The sequence below is a fragment of the Phocoena phocoena genome, chromosome 3 (genome assembly GCF_963924675.1).
Source record: "Phocoena phocoena chromosome 3, mPhoPho1.1, whole genome shotgun sequence".
NCBI classification, from domain to species: Eukaryota; Metazoa; Chordata; class Mammalia; order Artiodactyla; family Phocoenidae; genus Phocoena; species Phocoena phocoena.
This window is the reverse complement of record NC_089221.1, coordinates 147,705,380-147,731,620: the sequence shown is the minus strand read 5'-3', so window position 1 is coordinate 147,731,620 and position 26,241 is coordinate 147,705,380. Positions and strand designations below refer to the sequence as shown.

At 38.1% G+C, this 26,241-nt stretch overlaps 1 protein-coding gene across 1 annotated transcript in view; it reads right to left on the bottom strand.

Moving 5' to 3' along the window:
• RANBP17 (RAN binding protein 17) overlaps nt 1-26,241 on the bottom strand; it is a 316,069-nt gene that overhangs the window by 15,138 nt on the left and 274,690 nt on the right. The window contains exons 24-25 of the mRNA XM_065873435.1: nt 24,423-24,561; nt 12,525-12,691 (exon numbers count right to left, since the gene is read on the bottom strand). Of these exons, the coding sequence (XP_065729507.1) occupies nt 12,525-12,691; nt 24,423-24,561 (306 nt within the window). The remainder of the gene's footprint in view (nt 1-12,524; nt 12,692-24,422; nt 24,562-26,241) is intronic.

Genomic DNA, 26,241 nt, shown 5'->3' with positions numbered 1-26,241 from the left:
ATGAGACCACAGGAGGGAGTAGTTCAGCCACCGGATCCCAGGGGCCAGTTCAAGTAATGTAAAGAACTCCCCCTGTTGAAGGGCTGCTAACCTCAAAGAGGTGAGGTAAGTATTCCAAGGACACACGAAGTAGCATAACTGGTATGTCAAAACCAGGTCTGTTGACTGTAAAATCTGTCAGCTCTGATTGTTGTAAGTAGAAAGTCCTCCACAAAGAGAGAATTTGCAATTAAACAACTATGAAAGGAGGATAGAATTTCATCAGTCTGAAAGCACTTACGTCTGTATTTTCCTAAGCATGACAAGGGATACAGAATTAACATGCAAGAGTTCTTCTGGGTTGCAAAGCATACAAAGCAGCATTAACTCATGAAAGGTCAGAGGATGAGGGAACCTTTACCTTGTTCCTCAAGTAGTGATTAGACTGCAACCAAATAAGAAGTCTTCCTTAACACACTATATGAGCTCACAGCTGCACGAATGGCTACTGCTAGTTAAAATTTCCAAGGGTCAAGACAAATGAATATGAAGGTGGAAGTCACATCTCCAGTACCTTAATATACTTTGGGAAAATTTCACATAATTTACCCTTCAAGTACTACGTGAAAAATCAGTAATAACTGCGAAATGAATAAATCATGCCATCATTAAACCAACCCTCACTTTATCCTGTGCCATTCTTTCAAGAAACTCAAAGAGCTTCTTATACCGTCCACAGTGCCACTAAGAGAAATGAAGGCAGGGGAACGCTATCATTTATCTTGCTGTCTCCCTTGAATAGGGGTGAACGGAGAAGAAGAAATGCCAGGAAGGAAGGGCAGGGTAAGGCCCTGGGGAGCCTTGGTATGGTAAAATCTAGAGACAAGAAAACTGTAAAATCTAGGGACAAGAAAGCCTTTGTTATATTCTAGGCACTGCTATTTAGTGGCTCTGTGTCTTTGGGCAAGTTATTTCGCCCCTCTGAACCTCTGCGTACTTTACCCATACAGGTACTGTGAGATTAAATGTGTTGATGTACCCATACTCTCAAGTTAAAAAAATATTCACATTGGCCCTGTCTACCCATCAGGGTTGTTGTGAGAGTCAGCAGAGACATAAGGTATGAAGACATTATACAAATGGAAAGAGTTATGGCATTTATTTTCATTCTTGCCATTGCAAGGTAATGCCTGGAGTATGCAGGAAGAATAAGTGAGAAAAAGTCAGTTTGGGCCCAAGAATAAAATCACGCCACACCCCATCCAGTCCAGTGAGTGTGTGTGATATTAAGAACGCTTGTCACAGAAGGAACTCTAAGAAAGGCAGAACACATAGATGGGACCAGGTAGACATAAGTAATCCGGCTGAAGTCATGGCAAAATCAAATCATCTTGTGAAATGAAGTCTTGGGCCTGGGATTTCCTGGACAGGATACTTTTCTCACATTTATAATTATGAACAGCAGGGATATGGACAAGGACAGGGACATCAAAAAGTGGTAGCTGCATATTGTTTTTCAAAGTGAAGGCTATTTCCACATTGATTGAATACCTTCTCTGGGCTAGGTGAGTCTATACTCATTGGTTCACTGTGTCCTCACAACTTCCCTGAGTCAAGAATCCTTTGGCTAGGAGGACAGCAACTATCGCAGGCAAAACATAGGCCTAAAAGGGGTGGTTTCAGGATCCCTACACTAGGCAGCATGGTCAGGCCTCTCAAGGGCTTAGAACCAACGGCAAGAACGCTGGTGGGATCCTTCTCAGTCTTCCTCTGTGGGCCTGCCTGGTCTCTCGAGACCCTTTTTGCACGTCTGCTGCTCTTTTCTCTCGCTGCAGACTGGCTACTTCTCTGAGCATATGGCAGGGAATGGCTGCCCCATGGTTCTTGATTTTTCAAGTCTTCAATTCAGATGAGGCTGACCAGTATCTTTTAAATGCTAGTTTCTAAATCTAGGGAAGAAAAGCCAGCTTAGGTCAAGTGTTTACCTCTTGTCCAATCAGTTCTCAAAGAAAGGGGACCCTGGCTCAATCAAGGATTTAGGAATGAATGAATGGTATGTGTCTCCCCTTGCTTATCCTCCATCTAGCCCATTTAAAAGTTGTACTGTATTTTGGTTAAGAGCATGGGTTCTGCTACTTACTAGCTGTATGGTATTGGGTAAGTTACCGTCTTACTAGAGCTGCAATTACAGTATTTTGATCATAAAATGGAGATAAAAATATCTGCCCTACAGAGTAGTGAGACTTAAACAGAAATTTATATATATATATATATGTACACACACACACACACACACACACACACTGGAATATATGTCTGTGTACATATATATAAAGCACTTAGCACACAAGCCTAGCGTATAATAATTATTTCTACTTCTTTTTCATCATTATCATTCATCATAAAAATTCTGTTTGAACCTGAGATCGCCCTTTTATAGTGACTTCTTAGGTCCTAGCAACCCTACAGTAAATAAGGCTTCTGTTACAGGATGGAGGAAAAGTCTAGATCTTTAAGAAGGAGGTGTAAAGGTTCTTCCACTTTGGAGTGTAAGGATGTGGAAATACTCCTAACCCAATCTTTTCTGGTCAAGGTAGTCTGCTCCTTTGTGACACCCATGCAAGTTTAGGATCCTTCTGGTGAGCCCTGGGCTGGCTTGGATGTGACACAGGGAGGTGATCTCAGGTGTCATCTTCACATGTCACAGAAACACTGCTCAGAGTAGAAAGACTGAACTTGTGTTAAAACTTGGGAGTGCAAATGAAATCCCAAACGCCTTCCATTTGTGAAATATGGATAAATGCTACTACCTGTGCTGTGTTAGCATGAAAAAGGCAGATGTCATCTACTATGCTTTTTCTGAGAATTCTTAAAAGAACAAAAACAAAAAATCACTGAGAGTCAGCAGAAAAGAGTCGTCCTTTTAGAAGGCAGATTGTTAAACACGTTCCCAGAGTTGGTGTCAGTATTTTATCTATGGATTAGAAATTTTCCTTGCAGAGGCTTTAAAAAAGAACGCATGAAAGTGAACTCTTTTTACCCTTAATTTATAATGATAAATTAAGCTAACTGCGCCAATCACTATTAACGAAGAGGCTAAAAACCATCTTGTTTGCCACTTGCCATACCGGGTGAGAGACTGTTATAAAGCACGCCTAATTATCATTGGGCGAAACCTGTGTAAAACCGTGCGTTTTTTCCTTATGAAGTGCTCTTTATCTGCTTTACACGAGTGCGAAGGAAAAGGTACGGCTGTTGTTTTTTTACTACTCCTTTGCTATTCTGAGAACATTTGCTGCAGAGTAATAGCAAAACTGACTGTGCTAAACTGTAGATAAAAGAACAATGACGGACTGCAGTCACTTTAATTCATAAAGAAAACACTTGGAGCCCCTGGGAATGCCAAATCAAGCCACTGGCACCCAATGACTCTATGTTAAGTCGCAAACTACATCATACTTTTCAGTCTAAACACAAAGGCTAATGGACATCTAACTTATTTATTTCAAATTCTTCTTTATGAAGCCGGCTCTTTTTTTTTTTTAGCTCCTTGGAAAACATTATAATTCCCCTATTCTATAAACACCCAAATATAATTGTAAAATGACATCATTCTGTTTTCATTTAATTACCCCTGAAATGCTTTCTATTTAATATTCATTACTCAAAAGCTAATTTAAAAGAGAAAGAGATGCGACTTATTCAAAAAGATGTACTGTCATTCATAGCAATAGTTATCTAATATACAGAAGTTAATAAAGCAGATTAATCTACAAGTCCCTTTAAGCCATTCTTGAGTTTTGAACAACTGCCTCTTTGACCTTTCACCTTCATGCTGTGCACCAGTAGCAGGTGCCAGCTGTACAGAAATTATGGCTGTGCATTTGAACGCAAAATCTTTTCTTGTTTTGCTTCTGACCAGCAGCTGACCCTGTAGGAGTGATTGTTTCTGGTGCCGGCCTAAAGGCTACATAAACCAGTAGCAGATAAACAAAAGGCTACATATACCAGCTGCCTCGCCTAAGGGTACCATCCTAGGCTGACACCTCCACTCCTTCTCCAGCGTCCCAAATTGCTCCTTGTCTGTTTCCATACATGCGTTTCGTCCTTGTTATTTTGTGCGAGGGGTGGGTATAGGAGAAAACTCCCAAAACAACAACAACAACAAAACCCATCCCTTCCCTCGAACTTGACTTTTGAGTATTCCATGTCAAACTGTGCCATTATGATGTTAATCCAGGCCTGATTTAGCAACTTTAATAAGAGGCTAAACCCTCTTATAATTAGATAATAAAATTTTATTATGTATTTTAATATTAAAAGTCTTAAAATCAAACTCTTCAAATCATATACTGGTACAGAACTAAGGTACTCAAATATCACAGCCCCAGAAAATGGGAGCCTGAAAAAGCAAACTGTGGCTAATTTTTCATTCTCAGAAATGTAAACATGGAATTCCTATGTGGTAGCAGTGAAAGCTCCAACACTCTTAATTATGTGCAGGGAAGAATGAATCTATTCAAGTATGAAGCACACTGTACCATTTCCAGCAACAGCATGAGATGGTTTTGACAGTTATTTCTTGGATACAAATTACACAAGTATAAAAACAATCCCCATAATGATTAAATGCAGTTATGTACATAGGAGAATACCAGTGCAAATGGTAACATATTTAAATGGTTTTCCTTCATTAAAAAAATTATATATGATATTAAACCATCAATCACTGCTGAGGCACAGGAGTTGAAATGTATTGTCACCGGTTGAAATAAATGACTTGGAGACCGAAATCTGGCTCACTCAATATGGTGTCTTTGCTGTTGCTCAGGCACCTAACTCTCTGCTGGTTTGGGCTACATCTGGTGGATTCCATCCCTTTCAATTAATAAGGCAAGTTACGCTAGCAATGGATTACATCTTTAAACTGTGCTTAGAGGTAGAAAAACACATGTCCCAGTGGAAAAAACAAACAAACAGACAAAAAAAAAAAAAAAAAAAAAAAACCCACCACAAACCTTCTCTGTTCTGTTAACCATTTGAAACAATATTTGAAGTACTTATTTCTTTCTTCATCCATGTTTAGAATAAAATTTTCTTATGGAATTTCAGCAGGGTTATTATATAGTATATGACGATATAATCTTATCTTGGCATTATCATTTATTTTATCATGTATTAGTCTATGACCATGTTAGATTTGATACCTAAAGTCACTGCCTGTAGATTGCACTTTTAAAAATTAATTTTTTTGGTTTGTTTTGCAGACATTCATTGACCATCACAAGGTTTCAGGCTCTGTTAGGTGCTGGGACAAGTATCAAGATGGAGGTGATCTTTGGGGGAAAAAAGGTACTGTGTAAAGATAGGTGATAGGGTTATAACACTAATTCGATGATTTATAAATCATCAAGAATAGGTTTCTTTTTAAAAGGGTTTTGTTTTAAAATACCATTTTTTGTTACAGTTGAAACAGTCATTCAACAAATATCTCTATAACAAAAATGAAATCAAAATGGCAAAGATATGGAATATAGCAAAGGATTTGGACAAGAATCATCCTTCTAAAGATGGACAAATGGTTTTATTATATTACAGATAAAAGCCATTTTAATTAAAAATTCGTGTTTTTCCATTTTTAAAATTATATATTTTAACTTTCTAAGCTGATCTTTAGGGGTGGTGGTCACACATGGATCGTTCTTAAGAGTTTTATTCCCTTTTGGACTTTTGTTACCTGGCTATTAACTAGACACTTTTGTGCAGCCCTGGTCCTCTTAGATACTCTGATTTGATCCTTAGTAGTTAGCTCTCTCTCTCTCTCTCTCTCACACACACACACACACACACACACACACACACACACACTTGACCAAAGTGAGCTTTATTTCTGCCTCAAACAAATCTTATTATTTTGAAAATTAAAAAAAAAATGTTTGGGAGATGTTAACTGAGTTTCATTGCCTGTTTACTGCAGCCCTTCTGTATGCAAAGACACAACCCAAATGTGATAAAATGCCCTCTTTAAGTTTCATTAAAGACCTAAGTATAGACTCATATGTAAAAGCAAAATAATGGCATCCTCTTAAAACAGCAAATTAAAAAAGTGTGCTTTAAGAATTATCAAAACATCAGAGACAAATAAAAATATCACTGTTGCAAGGCCACATGGGATGGTTATGAGAAATGCAAGGGATCATGCATTAAGAGATCTGAGTTCTGAAATTCTCTAAGAGTACAGAATACAGAGGTGGGAAACTGATAACCAGACATACAGTGCTGACCTGCAGAGTATTTTTATTTTAAATTTTCAATCAGTCGCCAACATTTACAAAACTGGATTTCTGGCTTCTCTCCGGGGGGAAATCTCAATATATCTGGCAACACTGGGTCTTACCACCTTACAGGGCAACAATTAGCTGAAGCCCTTTGGAGGCTGCCCCCTTTAGATAGGGATGTATACTGAACACAGTTTGTCGTTCCTGTCTACCTCAGTCAAGTTTCCTACTTGGCTCTATAGGCATCTTAGTCTGTGGTACCTTACAGCATGAAAAGGAGGAGAGGGATGCTCAAAGGAGTCAGTTTCAGACTTGCCCATGTGAGAGGCCCTTAAGAAGGACCTTCAGTAGAGCTAATGGTACTCAGTAGTAGAAGCCTCTTTTAAAAAAGAGAAGCTGTTTACAATCAGAAAGAGGTGAAAAATGACATTCAACACTGATGAATCAGTGGTGAGAGTCAGGACAAAGCCTAGAGACGTGCAGGGTATGGGGGATGGATGCAAAGCACTTGTTGCTTCCCCAACTTCATTTCACAGCTTCTATATTGATTCTATCCTAGAAAAGTCAGGTTAGAGTAAACCTCAAGAGCTACCTCAGAGGAACTGAAGGATAGTCACAAAGGAACACCACGAGACAGTTATACTATTAGACTCTGACCTTCTCAAGGATACATGTCCTGCTAAATTTTATACCTTCAATGTCTGGCTACAGAATTAATGATTGGGTACGGGTGTAGAATAAGAGAGAGGAAGCTCTGTTAGCTCTGTCAGTGATGGCAGGAGCCACAGGGCTTTTCTATACCAGCTGGCAAAGCAACCTCCCTCTCCCTTGCCCATTGCCTCTTTGGGTCACTGCCCATCTGTTTCATTCCGGCTGCAGCACAAAGTTGGGGTATAGGATGACTGCTCTAAATCATTCTACCTTAAGGATGGCCCCGGTGGGACTTACTGGAAGCTCAACTTGCCTCATTGTAAGTGCTCAAAACATACATACTACTTCAACTTAGCAGCCACCAACAAATTATAGCTTTGTGGTTAAGCATGTGAATGCTGGAGCTAAACACATCAAGGTAAAATTTTAGTCTTTCCGCTTATGGACTATATGGTCGTATTGACCACTAGTAACTTGGGAAAGTTACTTAATCTTTTTTTTTTTTTTTGCGGTACGCGGGCCTCTCACTGCTGTGGCCTCTCCCGTTGCGGACCACAGGCTCCGGACGCACAGGCTCAGCGGCCACGGCTCACGGGCCCGGCCGTTCCACGGCATGTGGGGTCTTCCCGGACCCGGGCACGAACCCGTGTCCCCTGCATCGGCAGGCGGACTCTCAACCACTGCGCCACCAGGGAAGCCCCTACTTAATCTTTTTATGCCTTGGTTTCTATATCTGTAAAATGGTGCTCATAATACTACAGCTTCACAGAGATACTGTGGTGATTAAATCAGATTAAATGCATACGAAAAAGCTTAAGCTACTGTCTGCAACATTTTGCCAGTATTATTTTTTTCCTAGAAATAAATACAAAATACATACAGATGTTGCTGTGAAGAAGACCAAGACTGCAGCAGCATGTGCAAAAAACAATTCTATTATTCTTATTTTTTACTTGCCACGTCTAATGACCTATCCCTGGCTTCCCTTTAAATCCATGTTATCCTCTGGTCCAGTTGTGAATGTTCCTTCAGCATGTGTTTTTGACATCAATCTACTGCCACACTTTTGATAATAGCTGCAAATTAACCAGACTGAGCTAGTGGGTCATGAGCATACTTTCTATTTAGGGTTCACTAGAAACGTCTATAATAACATTAGAAAGTCTGGTTAATTTTTTTCAGAGCATAAGAGACATGAATATATTTCATCTGCTACAGTGTTTCCCACTGTGAGAGTCTTGCTGAGGTTCTATAGGCCAGAATCTCAACATCAGTTAAATACGCGACTGCACTTTCTCCTACTTAGTACTATGGGATGGTATCTTAAGTAAGAAAGATGTCTTGCATAGTATGTCACAATGTTGAGCAATATCCTTTCAATCTAAATACAGAAATGAAAAAAGAGCAGATGATTTCCCTTTTGCTGTAATTCACTTTGGGATGCATGTCACGAAGAGCACTGTACAAAAGCAATTTTCATTGACTGACTGACTGATTGAGGAAAAGGGTGAATGTTCTTTCCAGCTTACGTCCCTACTGAAGTATGATTCTTATAACTCCTGACAGCTCTTTACAATTTGTAGTTAAATGTCAGGTTAGCACAAAGTGGGAGGGAGGGGGAGAGAGAGCGAGGGAGAAAGAATTATAATTAGAACTTTTTCTGGTTTTTAGTACAGCTCACTTGAGCCAAATAGTTAAATAGAAGAGGTTAAGATAAATTAAAACCTAAATGTTCTAATTCCTCCATTCAGTGTATTTAAATTTTAGAGAACATAATTGCTAAAAATACCTTGTTAATAAGTTAATTGCATGATCTAATCAGTAATACTGACCATCACATAATTCTTGTTCTACTTCTATGGAAGTTGCTACTCTTTCGAGAGCAGGTAGTTTCAATAGAAGTTACGATTTAGAGAAGCATTCAGCCTCAGTGTCCTATTCTTATAATCTGAAAGAGAATGAGTCTCATCTTTGAAATGCCCTTCTACTCTTATAAAACACGCTCTTTCATGTACCTAATTTGGGAAGATCCTTCTTTCATTCTGTGATATAGCTAAATGTATGCTGACCTTTGAGTTATAGATACAAACACTTAACATGACCAGGGATAAAACTGAAAACGTTTCACGTAGAAATTTTATCTTCCAAATTACTGTAGCAGATCCATGCCTAATCACTGTTACTACTGGCCTGTTCTTAAAACTTTAGTTTATCTCTCTAAGGACATAAAAACATGGGAACTTTTTTTTTGTTTTGCTTAATATACATAAACTGGGTTTTTCTCAGTTAAGTTAAAGCAATGCTGGTTAGACAATAATTCTTACTTAAAATAGATTCACTTAATTATAACAGATCTTCAAATGGATTAAAGGTAATGCTTTGCAAATTTAGGTTTATTTGCAAAATATGGAAGATGGCTTATTTGGAGAATGTTTTTAAAAACACTGAAGATCTAAAGCCACATAGCAGGTCATAATAAACACATCTTCAGGTGAGAGGCACTTAAAATGTCTCATAGGAAAGGCCTATAAGAATGTCAGAAGACCCTTTATGTGGGTTCATGCTTCATTTGCTGTGGAAGCTTGAGGAGATAACTTTTGCAATTTAGAATTGACACTCTTCATGCAACTATGCTTCCAGCGATATAGGTCCAGGTTGGTGGTGCAGGGGGAGAACAGTTCACACTAGTAAATAATTGCAGTATCATCGCATCAGTTTAGTTTAAAGAGCTGACAAACCCTCTCTAAACTCCAAGCACAATTAGCCATTAGGGTCTAGTTTTTCAGCACTGTTAAGCAATTTGTAACCCATTCCTTTTAATAGGGTTAGGCATTACTTAACTGACACAGATGCCTTGAAAACTGAAACCTTGAGTTATGAAGCAGCAACCTTGTTCATTATCTTCTCTGATAGGCAAATCACCTATAAAAACAGCATTTGATGGGCAACCAATGAATAATCAATGGCTCACTTTTCATCTGAGTGTGAAAATGAGAATAATCTAATATAAATTCCCTCTGGAAAGAGGCTGAAATCTTGGATTCTGCTGCTCTTCAGGGTTGATTTATAAGGTCTTGGAAAGCTGATGCAAACAGATGATCAATGGGACCCATCCTTGCTCATAATAACCCCCAACTGGCCCACTCCCTCTTTTCCAAGTCTATCCCTTCAGGCTATTAGCTGTGTCCAGCTAATTCTTCCCACTACTCCTGCCTGCTGCTTTTACTCTGGCCATCCGTTCAGTCCAGCCGACTCAGAAGTAATTTTATACGCGGCAGAGAGCGGGTGGAATTGATTTTTCACTCAGTGCTCAGTTCCCATCTGAATAATTATCAATTTTACTGCCTCATAAAGGGAAGAGTCAAAATTTCAAATCAATTCAAAAGAGCTTTTGAGACGACAGAAACTGTGCATAAGAATAGAGGTCAAAGTTGTCAGTGACCTAAGGAGATGATGTCAGATACTACTATACCCAATCATTGACATCAGAGGCACTCAAGATGATATAACCTAGTGCTAATGCAAATCATGTTTATGCTGACTACCAGAGACCGGTCATTAATATTTAAAATGCTATCTGAAAGCCTACATTCCAAATAAATAGAATGTATTCCACTGTTAATGAAGATAGATCACTACTTAGTCATATGCTATGAAGTAAAGGATTACCAAGTACTATTAACACATAGAAACTACTTAAACCAACAAACACATGGTAATTCTGAGTAAAGACAAACTTGAATGTCTTCTGCACAACCACATTACTTGTTCTGCACAGTTGGATGGTATTTGTCTAGGACCATAGCCTATTGATTTTTGCTAAAATTTTCTACCCACTTAAAAGTTCCTGCCGAAGTTTATGGGACAATATTGTGATCGTGGTTGAGCACCTGTCACTTGCCACGGTGGGGTGAGCGCTGGGTCTGATTGCTGGCCAATCCATGGTTATTTATTTTCTCCACGGCCTACACGCTCTAATGCTGTGGTTCTCAGTCTTCTTGTTGCAAAACACCTGAGGGCTACGCCACACTCCCAGCAGTACCGGTGGCTACTGCAGAAGGGTGGGTGAGGAACAGTGCATCCAAATCTTGATAGAATGTGTTATTCTGAAAAGGCATTCCAGGTGAATCTGAGATCTTATCCAGCAACTAGTCTCCTGAGAATCAATGGTGTAAGTAAGTGGTAAGGACTTGGGCTTTTGAGCCAAACAGACCTTGGTTCACATTCCACTTTCCAGTGTATCTCTCTGTGCTTCAATTTATTCATTTGAAAAATGGGGATGGTTATATCCACATTGCAGGGTTGTTGTGGGGTCTAAATGAGGAGATATCTCTGCCGGTCCTCTCCTCCTGTCATCACTATGTTAATCCAATTATCACATAATTAGTTAGTTACTTGTCTCTCCTTCCCACCCGGCAGGACACACTTATTTAAGGAGAGAAATATGTCTCATGGGTCTTAGTGGCTCTCGCACCTTGTACGTAGGAAGTCCTCAATAAATGTGAGTTACCTTCCTCCTGTTTAATCACCAACATGTAACAATTCCAGGGTCATACCAAATAGTTACAGGCCCAGAACCCTTTGCTTATTTACACAAAATCTTAATCACACACCTCCCTGCCAGGAAAATAACTGGTTAACTGAAACATCACCACAAATAAAGTTTACATAATGTCATTTAAATATTAGCAAAAAAATGACAGCAAGGAAGAAAACCTCTTCCATGGCTGTCTTATTCATTTTCATCATTTATTTACTCAGACTGACACTTTTTTGCTGATTGCAGGTGACTTATTTGCTGGCTAATGACCAGGTTAAAGTGTTTATATTTGCAAACCACACACTATTATGGAGATAGATAATTTGGCAAAAGAAGACAACTGGAAGCAGTATAAAGATATCACTTTCCAAATGTAGTAGAACTGGAATATATCATAGTGATGCTATCTCCACAGTAAAATGGTATTATTCTCTTTGAAACATTTCTGGCATATATGATTTAATTTTATGCATGCTGTTACTGTGATTTGCAGAAGTTTTTAAAACATATTAAACTTGGATCTAATTCATATTAGCTAGTCAGAAAACATTTGAAAATAAACAAATCGTAGCTTTATTACTTATTATTTAAATGTTCGTGGGAATATGACCTATCTGAACCTTGATTTCTCATCTTAAAATGGGGAAAATGATATGATGAAGGGAAAGTTCCCAGCAAGCTGCCTGGCACAGACCAGGAGCCCAGAAAAATGGTAGTTTCTCAACATACCAGAGTATTCACAAGGCAAACCTAAGACGACGTTATTAGAGGCTCTGGGAAAGAAATCAGAGGTTGACTGTTTCTAGTTCCAGCTTTGACTTTTATTTCTCTTGTCTCTGGAAGAGCTATCCTCTTTTTGAATTCTAGCTTCACTGAGGTGAGATGAATGACTTAGAGATTTCTGGAGGGTGGGTAATCCTGAGGCCAGTGTACTATCCTCCCTACAGGGAAAATACTCCTAGAGAAGACCCAGTAAAGAGTCTTGGCAAGACCAGTTGCTCTAAGGGATATTCAGAGACCAGATTGGCTTTTGGGAAACTCTTCTCTCTTAAGCTAGATAAGCAACCACCAGTTACCTGCTGCAGGACCTCTGGATTTTGCTGCATAAAATGTAATAGTCTCTGACCAGCCTGGGCAGCCTCTCTGCATCGAAGTGGCTTCCTGCCCTCTTTTGCTATGTGCTTGAAGAGGTAGGTGACGATGTAGTCTAAACTGGTACAGCAGCTGGAGGAGACAACTGTATCTGTGTGAACAACAAATGAGAATTCATTTGTATTACTAAAGTGTTTGTTTCATCTCACTATAATGCCTAAATTAAAAAAAAACCCCAACTCTCTGGTTTCAAAGCACTTTAATCAAACTGTAAACTCCTTGAGGGCAGGGATTTTTGCCTTGCTTTTATCTCTTTAAAGCCAGTGTCTACTACAGGACCTGGAATAGAGACATGTTAGTAAGTAAATGATTCCTGGATTGCACTGGACAGAATTTTCCATATGTGACCTTAATGACCCTCTGTTCAACTGAAGTGACTTTATTAAATATCTACTTGGTGCAAACTGCTCTGCTTCGGGGGAAACAGGGTGTAAACTTGCTGCAAAGTACTTTGCTTCAGGGGAAACACTCACCCTGGTGTCAAAGAGCTCATGATTTGGTACGTAAGTCACTGGCACAGTGCTGCGCAAAGATGAGTGACACACTGCTGTGAGAAATTTGAGGGTGACGTTGTATTTGGATGAGGATTAAGGACAGTTTGGTGAAGGAGGTGGCACCTGAGACGGGATTGGAAAACTAATTCCAGTTAAACATAAGGAAGGACATTTTTCACATTTTGCACAATGTACACAGTAGGGTGACAAGGTATGGATTTTGAAGCCAGACAGCTCTGGTTTCAAATTCCATCTTTTCCAGTTATTTGCTGTGTTGTTACTGTGAAGGAGCCAATTAACCTTTTTCATCATTTATAAAATATGCTGCAGAGTTGAATGAGGAGAAAAATAACTAGAAATTCTCACAGTAAAAATAACTGACCTAGAGGGTATTATGCTAAGTGAAATAAGTCAGACAGAGAAAGCCAAACACCATATGATTTCACTTATACGCGAAATCTAAAGCAAAAAACAAATGAACAAACATAACAAGAGAGAAACAGTCCTAGATACAAACAGGTGGCTGCCAGAGGAGAGGAGTTGGTGGTGGGGGGGGTGAAGATGAGAGAAATAGGTGAGGGAGATGAAGAGGTACAAACTTCCAGTTACAAAATAAATGAGTCATGGGGACAAACTGTACAGTGTGGGGAATATAGCCAATAATAATATCTTAGTATGGTGACAGATGGTAACTAGACTTACCACAGTATTTTATCATTATCTAATGTATAGAAATATTGAATGACTATGTTGGGCACCAGGGACTAACATAGTGTTGTAGGTCAATTATACTTTAAAAACAAACAAACAAACAAACAAACGAACAAACTCACAGAAGAAGAGATCATATTTGTGGTTATCAGAGGCAGGGGCTAGCAGGAGGGGGAACTGGATGAAGGTGGTCAAAAGGTATAAAGCTCTCATTATAAGATAAATAAGTGCTAGGAGTGTAATGTACAACATGATTAATATACTAACACTGCTGTATATTATGTATGAAAGTTAAGAGAGTACATTCTAAGAATACTCATCACAAGGAAACTATTTTTTTTCTTTTCCTTTTATTTTGTACCTATGTGCGGTGATGGATGTTCACTAAACTTTACTACGGTAATCATTTCGGGATGTACGTAAGTCAAATCATTATGTTGTACACCTTAAATTTGTATAGTGTCGATTGTGTCTCAATAAAGCTGGAAGGAAAAAAAGTATGGTAGTTACTACTAATTTTCCCTCATAGTGAAAAAAGGGGAGCAGGACCTTTTGGTGTGAGTAAAAGAATGTGTAGAGGAATCATAAGAGAGAAGGCTGACAAAATAGTTTGGGATCTTGAGGGCATCCAGTAGTAGGTCGAGACATTTACATGTAATTTGAAAGGCAACAGAGGTGTTATTGAAGGTTTTTTTTTTAGCAAGTAAGTGACATGATTCCTTTGTACACTAAATATCATTTCATATACCTCTAATAACCACTTCTGTATACAGTAGGTACTGTTGTTTGCATTTTTCAAATGAGAAAAATGAAGCTCAGAGATAATTAGCTTATCCAAAGTTCATGGTTTTGATTCAGAGCATGACAGTGCCCAGATTTTTTGGCTAATGGTAACACACGGACACAATTCTGGGGAGTTTAGGATTAATAACAGAAACAACAAGACAAACAAAAATGTGATGGGCACTCAAAAACCGGCAAATTTAGTAGATTCAGAAAAGAAGTAGATTGGGAGAGTAGGGCTGGGAAGCAGATTATAAACTTCCTAGGGGAATAGTTACTTTCTTATTCATTTTACTCATCTCTAAGGTTCTGAGACATATGTGTGCTTGTCATAGATTAGAGGTGAAATATTAGTTGATTTAATTAAAGAATGCGTAGGCAAAGCTAATCGGAGAAAGTTTTTTTTAAAAAGTCTTGAGTCTTGTTTAGTAGTAACACTAGAATTGATATAACACTACAATTTAAAAACTCTCACATACATCGTTTTAGAGAGGAATGACACAGTAAATAGAGGTAGGTTTGGGGACAGGTTTTGAAATACAGGAGTATGCATTTAAAATAGATGATAATGGTAGCTGACACAGGATCATGAGGGGTTGAATGAAGGTCTAAAAGATGGGCATGGACAATAATTTTGGGAAATGTGGAGCTATAGGCTTTTGAGAAAGGAGCTTTTATTTCCTTCTAAAGCTATGGCAGTTGACTGATTGACTGACTGATTGATTATCTCTCCCCACTAACTGGGTTGCTTTGCAGAAAAGGAAGCTTTGGTTTTATAACCCTGGGAGGTAGTATATAATGCAGTGGAAAACATTTAGGCCTAAGAATCAGGCACAGACTTGTTGAACCTGTTTGCTTTTCTCTTTTCCTTCACATTTCTACCTTTGAAGTCCCAATCATGAAAGTAAATGGATTAAGTAACTTAACGTGTACAAAGGAAGCAAGCAGGAAATAGATATGGTTCCCCTCAGCAGTGAAGAGCAATATGCTATCAATCATACAAAAATTATAAAGACTTCACATAGATTTGGTGACCACATGCCATGAAGGTTGCATTAAAAGGTTCCAATCTACTGAGTCAGCTATGAAAAAGCCAGGTAAACACTTTAGACATGAAGGTTGGAGCATATATCCTTGCAGTAAAAGCAAGAAGAAGAGCTTTCATTATGGCTGATTTATTGTTGGGGGCTTTGAAAAGGATAAATGTTACTTCAGGGTAGACTGAAAAGTGTGGAATCCTAAGGATCGTGGGCCATTTGATCAAAAACAGAATGAATAGTGATGAGGACTATGTACTATCTTCAGTTTTCTCTATTTGCAGCTCAAGCTATTGTGTGAGATTCAAACAATGAAACTCTCCTGAAATAAAAGAATGAGCAGAAGTCATGAATTTTCATATTTTCCTAGCTCTTGGTGTTTATCATCCATGATTTAGACAGTTTTGGACAGATTGTTTTAGGCCCAACAGGCACTTTGTCCTCTCTAGCAACTTATTGTTTGGCACTGAAACAACCAAATGCCCCTTTTCTTCTGCAACTAGTCTCCACGGGAAGCATATGCATCATCAATGGCCCTCTTGTTCACGAAGACCCATCACAGAAAGCTGTTCTGTAAAGCTAACTGTATAGGAAAGAGCTGCTTAACTCAGAGTCAGAAGAATGATAATGGGGTTGAAATTACATTTGGCTTTGACTCAAAATTTCTCACCATAGCAGAGGGGAGGATGAAGGTCTTGGAAAAATATAGTGTGAAAGGCAATTTCAGAAACAAAAGGCCTATTTGGATGGTGCAGCAGTTTAGGGTTGAATCTGTATCTTCCAGATGTTTCACTATAGGAAGATTCAACTCCCACCTCTGTAAAATGTGTTTAATACCACCTACTTTGTTTTGAGAAATTAAAGATTAAAGACAAAAAGTGTGTAAAGATTGTAACATAGCGCCCAACACTTGTAGGTTTCCCCCTTTTCACTTCCCATTTGTTTTTCTGGCTATTTCAATTCCTGAAACACCAAGCCTGTCATTCTATTTAGCCAATCCATAGCTTTCTTCTCTCTTTAGCATGTTTCTGGTGGGAGAAACTAATGAACAAGGTCTCTAAGTTTCTACGTATTTCCTGAATGTTTTATTTCCAAATTACATTTATAATATTTACTCCATCCAATTCAAGAATGTGTTTCATGACAATAACATACACCCTGTATTAATAATGAAAATTTTATTAATAGTGACCTTGATGGGGAAATTTCTGGTGGTTTCCAGTTGGTTCAACTTTTAGCTTGCCCCCACCTTCCCTTGTCTTGTCTTCTGTGCCATCCTTTGCTTTCCTGGAAGGCACCCCCATTCCTGCCAGGGCTCACCTTCAGAGGCCTTCCCTGATCACTTCTAAAAAAGCCATACAATCATTCCTTCTTCATCATCCTATTTTAAGTCTTTGTTTAGCGCTTATCACGACTTGACATTTTCTTGTGTATGTGGTGAGTGTGTGTGTGTGTGTGTTTACTGTTATATCTCCTCACTAGAATATAAACTGCATATGAGCAGAGACCTTATCTATCTTGTTCTCTACAGCACTCTCAAGGTCTAGAATGGAACCTGGTACATAGCATGTGCACAGCTGATGTTTACTAAATGAATGAGTTGAGAGTCATTATTAGAAGCAGCTTTTTGTAAGCCCTGTGCTTGGTCTCTGTATGTAAGAGTATGGGGGTAGGTGGTGGTGGTGGTGGTGGTGGGTGATTAAAAACATGGAAAATATAATATATAAATACAATCACTTGTTCTTTTCACAAATTATAGCTGGCCTGAAACTAAAAATGCTAGTAAATGATTAACTAAAAAAATTTAATATCATGTTAAGCATATTATCTATCATTGGTTCAACTTTTCTGTACCTCCCTCTCATTTTTCCCACTGAGGCTATAGTAGAACTGAAGCCTGCCTGTAACCCAATTAATGCCTCTTTGCAAATTTTTCATTGTTGGAAAAGGAGAAACCCAAGTGGTTACGTTCAACAGTCTAAATAATCCTCTTTCTTGAAGACACAGGGCACACTTCACCTGCCAAATTGTGACCTTTATCAGATGGATCCAGCAGGGTGGTGAGGTGAAGAGGAATGGGTTTTAGAGTTAGAAAGACTCCTAGATGAGGCACTTATTAGTTGTATGACCTTAGGCAAGTTGTTTCACCTCTCTGGGCAGCAGCTTACTCATCTGTATAGTGAAAATAATATTACCTAATTCATTCATTCAACATATACTTATTGAGCACTTACCACATGCTAGGCACTGGGAAAAAATTCGTGATTAAGACACACTGTTCCTATCAAGTAGGAAGCCTACGATCAAGTAGGAAATAAGGACAAACAGTGCTGTTTGCATATTTAACCCAGTTTTGGTATGCAGAGTGGTTCTGAGAATGAAATGAGTGAAGTACACATATGAAAACACCTATGGCAGCATCAGGCACAGAGTCCATGTCCATGGTCATACATTCATAAGTGGCAGCACTGAGACTTAAATTCAAGTTCAGTATTCCCTGCATTATGCCACTTTGTCAAGATTCCTTTGAAGACTTGTTAAAATGCTGATTTCGGGCCTAAGATCATATGTTGAGAACAACACAGCCATCCGCAACTAATTCCAAATCTTCAAGTATTACTATAATATGAGATGAAAGAATGTCAAGACAAACTGTAATAATAAAAGACTTCGGTTTCTGTCCATGAAGGATTAACTGCTATGAGAATTTCTCCTTCTGCCATAAACAACTAGAAAACAGGACAAAATATATGAAACAACGGTTTTCAATTGTTGCACAAGAAGCAGTATAGGAGCATGAAACCAGAGAGGAGGGAAACAAATGAGGTAATACCTACCCAACTGCTCAAGCTTACTGCGCAAAGCAGTTTTCAGGCTACTGGACAGGAAAGGGGAACCCAAACAAAGCCAAGTGGTCTCACTGAGTTGAATTTGGGGAGGCTGAGGCAGCTAGAACTTGTGGGACAGAGTATCAGAGAGTGGGAACTATATAAGAAGTGAGCTCCGGAGATCTGCAGAGGAGTTCTCTCTAGTCTTTGAACAATATAACAGATATACGTAACATATGTGTAACTGGAGTTCCAGAAGGAATGGAGATGGAGAGAGGCAGACTATAATTATTTGAATGCAAACTATGATTATATTATTTGATGGTGTAGACGGTAAACCTTAGAGTACCACTAAAATTTAAAAAGTATGACTAATAAACCCACAGGGGATATAAAATGAACTCATTAGAAAAACATTTAATTAATCCAAACCAAAAGAAGGCAGGAAAAAGAAACAAAGCCCAGATAGGATAAAGAAAAAACAAACAGCAATATTATAAATTTAAACTCAAATATACTGGTAGTTATATTAAATGTAAATGGCTGAAACACTATTTAGAAGGCAGAGACAGTCAGATTTGATATAAAAATATGACTCAATTATATGCTGTGTGTTAGGCAAATATGTCCATATCCTAATCCCCAGAACCTATTAATGTGTTAGGTTACACAGAAAAGAATAACTATGGTTGCAGATGGATTCAGGTTGCTAATCAGTTGAACCAAAAATAGGAAGATCATCCTTGATTATCTGGGTAGGTCCAAGGTAATTCCAAGGGTCCTTAAAAGTGAAAGAGAGAGGCAGAAGACATCAGAATCAATGGGACATGTATCTACGGAAGAATGGTCAGAGATATTCAATGTTGCTAGCTTTGAAGATGGAGGACAGAAGCCATAAGCCAAGGGATGTAGGTGATCTCTAGAGGCTGGAGGAGGAAAGGAAATAGATTTGCTCCTAGAAAGAAAAATTGTTCCGCTGACACCTTGATTTTAGTCTGGTGAGACCCATGTCAGATTTATGACCTAAAGAACTATATGACAGTAAATTTACATTGTTTTAAGTCACCAAGTTTGTAAGAATTTGTTAAAACAGCAATAGAAAATACCTGCTGTCTTCAAGAAACCAACTTTAAATATAAAGACACAGAAAGAATAAAAGTGAAATGATGGAAAAAGAGTCTAATTCTAATCAAAAGAATGCTGGAGAGGCAAGTAATATCACACAAAGTAGATTTCAGAGGAAAGAATATTACCAGAAATAAAGAGCATCACTTCATAAGGATAAAGGGGTAAATTAATCAAGGGGACATAACAATCCTAAATATATATTTACTTGATAACAGAGCTTCAAAATAATTTATGCACAGACGGATAGAATTAAAAGGAGAAACGGACAAATCTATAATTATAGTTAGAGGCTTCAGCACTTCTCTCTTGATAATTCATAGGGCAAGTAGAAAACAAACAGACAAAAAACCAGTAAAAATATATAAAATGTGAACATTATCAAGCAATTATACCTGACACTTAGAGAACATTCTTCCCAACAACAATGGAATGAATATACATTCATTTCAAGTGCCCATGGAACATTCACCATATTTTGGACCATAGAAAAGATTCAACAAATACAAAAGTTATAACAACCACTAATATGATTACGATGGAATTAAACTAGACTCAATAACAGAAAGATCAGAAATTAAACAATGTGCTTCTAAGTAATAACTCACTGGTAAAAGAAGAAATCACTAAGGCAATAAGAAAATATTTTAAAACTGAATAGAAAAAGTCCCCGGGACTTCCCTGGTGGCACAGTGGATAAGAATCCGCCTGCCAATGCAGGGGACACGGGTTTGATCCCTGGTTCAGGAAGATCCCACTTGCCGTGGAGCAACTAAGCCCACGCGCCAGAACTACTGAGCCTGTGCTCTAGAGCCCGCAAGCCACAACTACTGAAGCCCGCATGCCTAGAGCCCATGCTCCACAACAAAAGAAGCTACCGCAATGAGAAGCCCGCGCACCACAACTAAGAGTAGCCCCCGCTCGCCTCAAAGAGAAAGCCCGCGCGCAGCAACAAAGACCCAACGCAGCCAAAAATAAATAAAATTAAATCTTAAAAAAAAAAAGCCCCCAATATATAAAAATTTTATCAGTTATAGCCACAGTAGTGCTTAGATAAAAGCATTCAATGTGTACATTAGAAAAGAAGAAAGGTCTAAGATCCACAACCTAAGCTTCTGCCTGAAAAAACTAGAAGAGGAAAAGCAAATAAACTGAAGGAAGGAAGTTATGAAGATCATACCTTAAGTCAATGAAATAAAAATATGGAAAAATAATAGAGAAATCAATGAAAACTAAAAGCTGGTTCTCTGCATAAAATCGATAAACCTGGAGCCAGAATGATAAAGAAAAAAAAAACAACACAAATTGCCAATGTCAGGGATGAAAGAGGGAACACTACTAGAGATCCTACAGAAATCAAATTGTATAACAAGAGGATATTACGAACAATTTTATGTCAGTAATGTCAGATGAACTTCAGATGAAATGGACAATTTCCTTTAAAGACACAAACTATCAAATGCTACTCAAGATGTAATAGGAGGGACTTCCCTGGTGGTGCAGTGGTTAAGACTCCGCACTCCCAATGCAGGGGGCCTGGGTTCGATCCCTGGTCAGGGAACTAGATCTCACATGCATGCCGCAAGTAAGAGTACACATGCCCACAACTAAGGAGCTGGCGAGCCACAACTAAGGAGCCCGTGAGCCACAACTAAGGAGCACACAAGCTGCAACTAAGACCAGCGCAACCAAATAAATAAATAAATAAATTAAAAAAAGAAAGATGTAATAAGAGGCTGGAATAGTCCTATATCCACTAAAGAAATTTAATTTATAGTTAAAAACCTTCTAACAAAGAAAAAATCTAGGCCTAGTGGTTTCACTAGGGAATTCTATCAAACATTTCACAAAGAACTGATAACAATTCTACACAAACTCTTTAAGAAAATAAGAGAGGAGGGAACATTTCCCAACTCATTTCATGAGGGCCCTAGACCAACGCTAAAACAAGGCAAAGATATGAGAAGAACAGAAAACTATAAAAGAAGAACCATAGAAGAATACATCGATAGCTGTCATGAACATAGATGTAAAAATCTGTATCTAGTAATATATAAGAAGGACAATACATCGTAACCAAGTGTGGAATGCAAAGTTGTTTTAACATTCAAATATCCATCAATGTGGTGATTAATATCATGTAATGTATTAACAGACCAAAAAAGAAAAACCATATGATTATCTCAGTATATGTAGAAAAAGAATTTGATAAAATTCAACACCCATTCATGATAATACTCTCAGAAAACTACAAAAGAAGAGAATTTCCTTAACAAGATAAAGAGCCTCTACAGAAAACCTAGAGCTAATATACTGAATGGTGAAAAAGAATGAATGTTTGCTCCATAACACTGGAGACAAGGAAAGAATGCTCGCTACCATCGCTTCCATTCAACGATGTACTGTAGGTTCTAGCCAGTGTGATAGGGTAAGAAAAATAAAAAAAGCCATATAGGGACTTCCCTCGTGGTCCACTGGTTAAGACTCCACACTTCGAATGCAGGAAGCATGGGTTCGATCCCTGGTTGGGAAGTTCTGCATGCCGTGCGGCCAAAAAAAAGCCATACAGATTGGAAAGAAAGAGGTAAAACTATCTTTATTTGCAGACACATCTATGCAGAATATCTTAAGAAATCTACAAAAGGCTACCAGAATTAATAAGTCAGTTTAGCAAAGTTACAGGATACATGGTCAGCATACAAAGAAATCAATTGCAATTCTACATGGTAGCAAAAACAATAGAAATTGAACCCAATATCATTTACAACAGCATAAAAACAGAAAATAGTTGTAAATACAACAACATATGGACAAGACTTATATATTCAAAACTTCAAAAATGCTGTTGAGAAAAGGTAAAGAAGATCTAAATAAATGGAAAGATATGCCATTGCCAGGAATTGAACACTCAATAGTGCTAAGATGTCAGTTTTCCCCAAACTGGGCTAGAGATTCAATGTAACCCAATAATAATTCCCCTGCTCATTTTTTTTCTAACATGAGAAACTGACAAGTTGACTCTAAATTTATAAAAAAGGCAAAGGACCCAGAATAGCCAAGACAATTTAAAAAGGGAAAAACAAAATCAGAGGGCTATACTATCTGATTTTAAGACTTCCTATAAAATTAGGACAGTATAGAAATGGCACAAAGTAGTCTAACAAATAAAGGATATTCTTCAACAAAATATGCTAGAACAACTGAATATCTACATGTTAAAAAAGGGATCCTAGCTTTTACCTCATAATACTACATACAAAAATTAAATTGAAATGGATCATAGACCTAACCATAAGAGCTAAAACTATAAAACTTTTAGAAGAAAACACAGAAAAAGCCTTTATGGCCTTGGGCTAATAAGCAAAGATTTCTTAGGATAGGACCAAAAAGACATGAACTGTAAGAGAAAAAAATAATTGGACTTCCTCAAAACTGAAAACTTTTATTCTTCAGAAGATACTGTTAAGAAAATAAAAAAGACAAGCCAAGGCTGAAAAAATACGTGCAAAACATAGATCTGATAAAAGATTTGTATCCAGAACATATAACAACTCTTCCAAGATAAAACAACCCAGTTAAAGAAATTGGGTTGAAGATTTGAACAAATATTTTACCAAGAAGACAGATGAATGGCAAATAAGCAAGAAAAGATGCTCAAATCATCATTCATTAGTGAAATGCAAATTAAAAACTCAAGGAGATTCCACTTCACACCCACGAGGATGGCTAAGATTCAAAAGACTGATAATAGCAAGTGTTAGGGAAGATATAGGACCACTGGAGTCCTCATACATTGCTTGGGGGAGTGAAATGGTACAATCACTTTGGGAAACAGTTTGGCAGTTTTCTGTTTTAACATCTTTATTGGAGTATAATTGCTTTACAATGGTGCACTAGTTTCTGCTTTATAACAAAGTGAATCAGCTGTACCTATACATATATCCCCATATCTCCTCCCTCTTGCGTCTCCCTCCCACCCTCCCTATCCCACCCCTCTAGGTGGTCACAAAGCACCGAGCTGATCTCCCTGTGCTATGTGGCTGCTTCCCACTAGCTATCTATTTTACATTTGGTAGTGTATATATATCCATGAGTTTGGCAGTTTTTAATGATGTTAAATATACACTTAGCACACAGCCCAGAAATTCCATTCTGGTATTTACTCAAGAGAAATACCTGTCCACAGAAAGACTTGTACATCCATGTTCACAGTAGCATTATTCAAAACAACCAAATAATGGAAACAACCCAAATGTTATTGGTTGGTGAACATATTAACAAACGTAGTAATCCATACCATAGAATAATACTCAGCAATAGAAAGATAAAAACTTTCGCAAAATGTGGATAAATCTCAAAGGCGTTATGCTAAACGAAAGAAGTCAGACACAAAGGACTACAGGTTATATGACTTCACTTATATGAAATTCTGGAAAAGGCAAACTACAGTGAGAGAAAGTAGATAGTGGTTCCTTGGGGCTGGGACTAGGGGAAAGGGATTGATTAGAAGGGGTCAGGAGGGAGGTTTTTGCGGTGATGAAGATGTTCTGCATCTTGGCTGTGGTGGTTCATGACTGTGTATATGTTTGTAAGGACTCATTGAAATGTTCACTTAAAATCAGTAATTTTTACTGTGTGTAAATTATACTTTAATTAAGCTGATTAAAAAATATCAAAATATGAAAAAGGGCATTTTCTGTCTCGCAGGTAATAGTTATAAAATAATCTTTCAGTTTGGGTAAATAATCTTTCCCCCTTTGTAGGATGATCATCTCAAAAGCACATACATTAAGAGACCACAATCAAGTCTTTCCTCTGAAAACAGTGTTCTCCATGATACTTACCAAGAGTACTGAGTCCCTCTGAGATAGATGTGAGAACATACAGGAGTACAGGAGGCTCTAAGTTGGTGACGAAGCTCATGTGGTCCTGGGTGAGACATTCCAGGAGTGGATAATAAGACTGGCTCAGTTTCCGATATTGCTATAACAGAAATACTAAATGTCAAGCCACAGGGAAGCAAAAGACGTGTCACAGTTCAGTGAAAATTGCCATTTATAATATTAGAAATTGTGACCTTACACATAAATACATAAAGTAAACATAAATATAAATACATGGAACAAATGACATAATGATTCTCAATTCAGTATTTAAAGGGGTTCTAATAAAGATCTCTTGATCTCTAGAAACCCTAATTTGAAGCTACAGCATACCCTAGTAAAGTAATTTCAATTTTGCCTTATGTGGTTAACACTTAAGTGCAATTGCTGCGGTATAGAAGACTGAATGATTTTTCTGGGCTGGAATATTGTAACACTGAACAGTGCTTAATAGTGGCTAGGCAACCTTTTTTTTTAACACAAAGAAATTTGTGTTATATATTTGTGTTATAATAGCATTGGCATCATAGTCTGCTATATTTACACAATGCCAACCCATCTAATTAAATCATAACTTGGTAAATGGCTTAATATTTACCATATACAACAGGCAAAGGATAAGTGCATGAGAAAGATACCTGGAAAGCCTCAAATGAAACCCAAACCAGTATCAAAGAAGCACAACACTTATAAGAGAAATAAACCATATCGATATTTATTAAAGTAAAATTGACTATCTCCATAAGAATCACATGGGGTGCTTGTTAAAGATGCAGTTTTCTGATTCCCAATTCAGACTTACAAAATGAAAACCTCTGGAACGAGGTCCTGAAATGTGCATTTTCAAAATGTACACTAAGGGAGCCCTATGCACCCTCAATTTTGAGATTACTGAGTTAGAGGTTTGCTTGTCTACTAGAAAAAAGAATAGAGAAATTCCTGGAACCATATCAGGTTTTTTTGGTGGGCCTCAACTGTAGTGAAGAGTTCCCTCAATGAGGAGGCTGTAACACATGGCTGATCTGACTCAAGTTTCCACTTTGTAATTTCTGTTGTACAGGCAGCCTTCAATGAACATTCCATTCTACTGCAAAGAGGCTTGACAACTTTGGCTTGAGATGTGGTTTTTTCATTTTTAGTACTTTTTGGCCATGCCGCGCAGCTTGTGGGATCTCAGTTCCCTGACCAGGGAATGAACCTGGGTCCCTGGCAGTGAAATTGCAGAGTCTAACCACTGGACTGCCAGAGAATTCCCGAGATGTGGTTTTATGAAGACTAGCTTAGAAAGGTGGAAGAGGGTACCTCTAGTGCATTAGAATGTCAAAGGAGCATTTCTCATACAGGTTGACTAACCAAGGCCCTCAGATCTCACTTGTAACCTTGGGCTGGGAGCAGGTGGGAAAGCCTAAACTAAGCCTGAGCATGAATTTGGCTGTGTTACTGAAGTAATTACTGCAACCACATTGGGCATATGTTAGCTTTTGTGTAATCAGGATGAGATATTTAAAAAAAAGTCTGATAACGACTCAGACTCAGCTCAGTGGAGGAGCCTGGAAACTTGAATTCCAACAAGCACCCCAGGTGATTCTGAGGGGCAAAGTTTGAAAACAACTGACATAAATCACAGAGACTAGATGGTAGAGTAGAAGAGGGACCTAGAGATCACTTTGTTTAATTTACTGATTTTAAAGGTGAGGAAACTGAAGCCTGGAGAAATAGAGAAGGTGATTTATTCAAGGTAAATGACCAGCAAGTGGCAGAGTTGAGACTACATACCAGG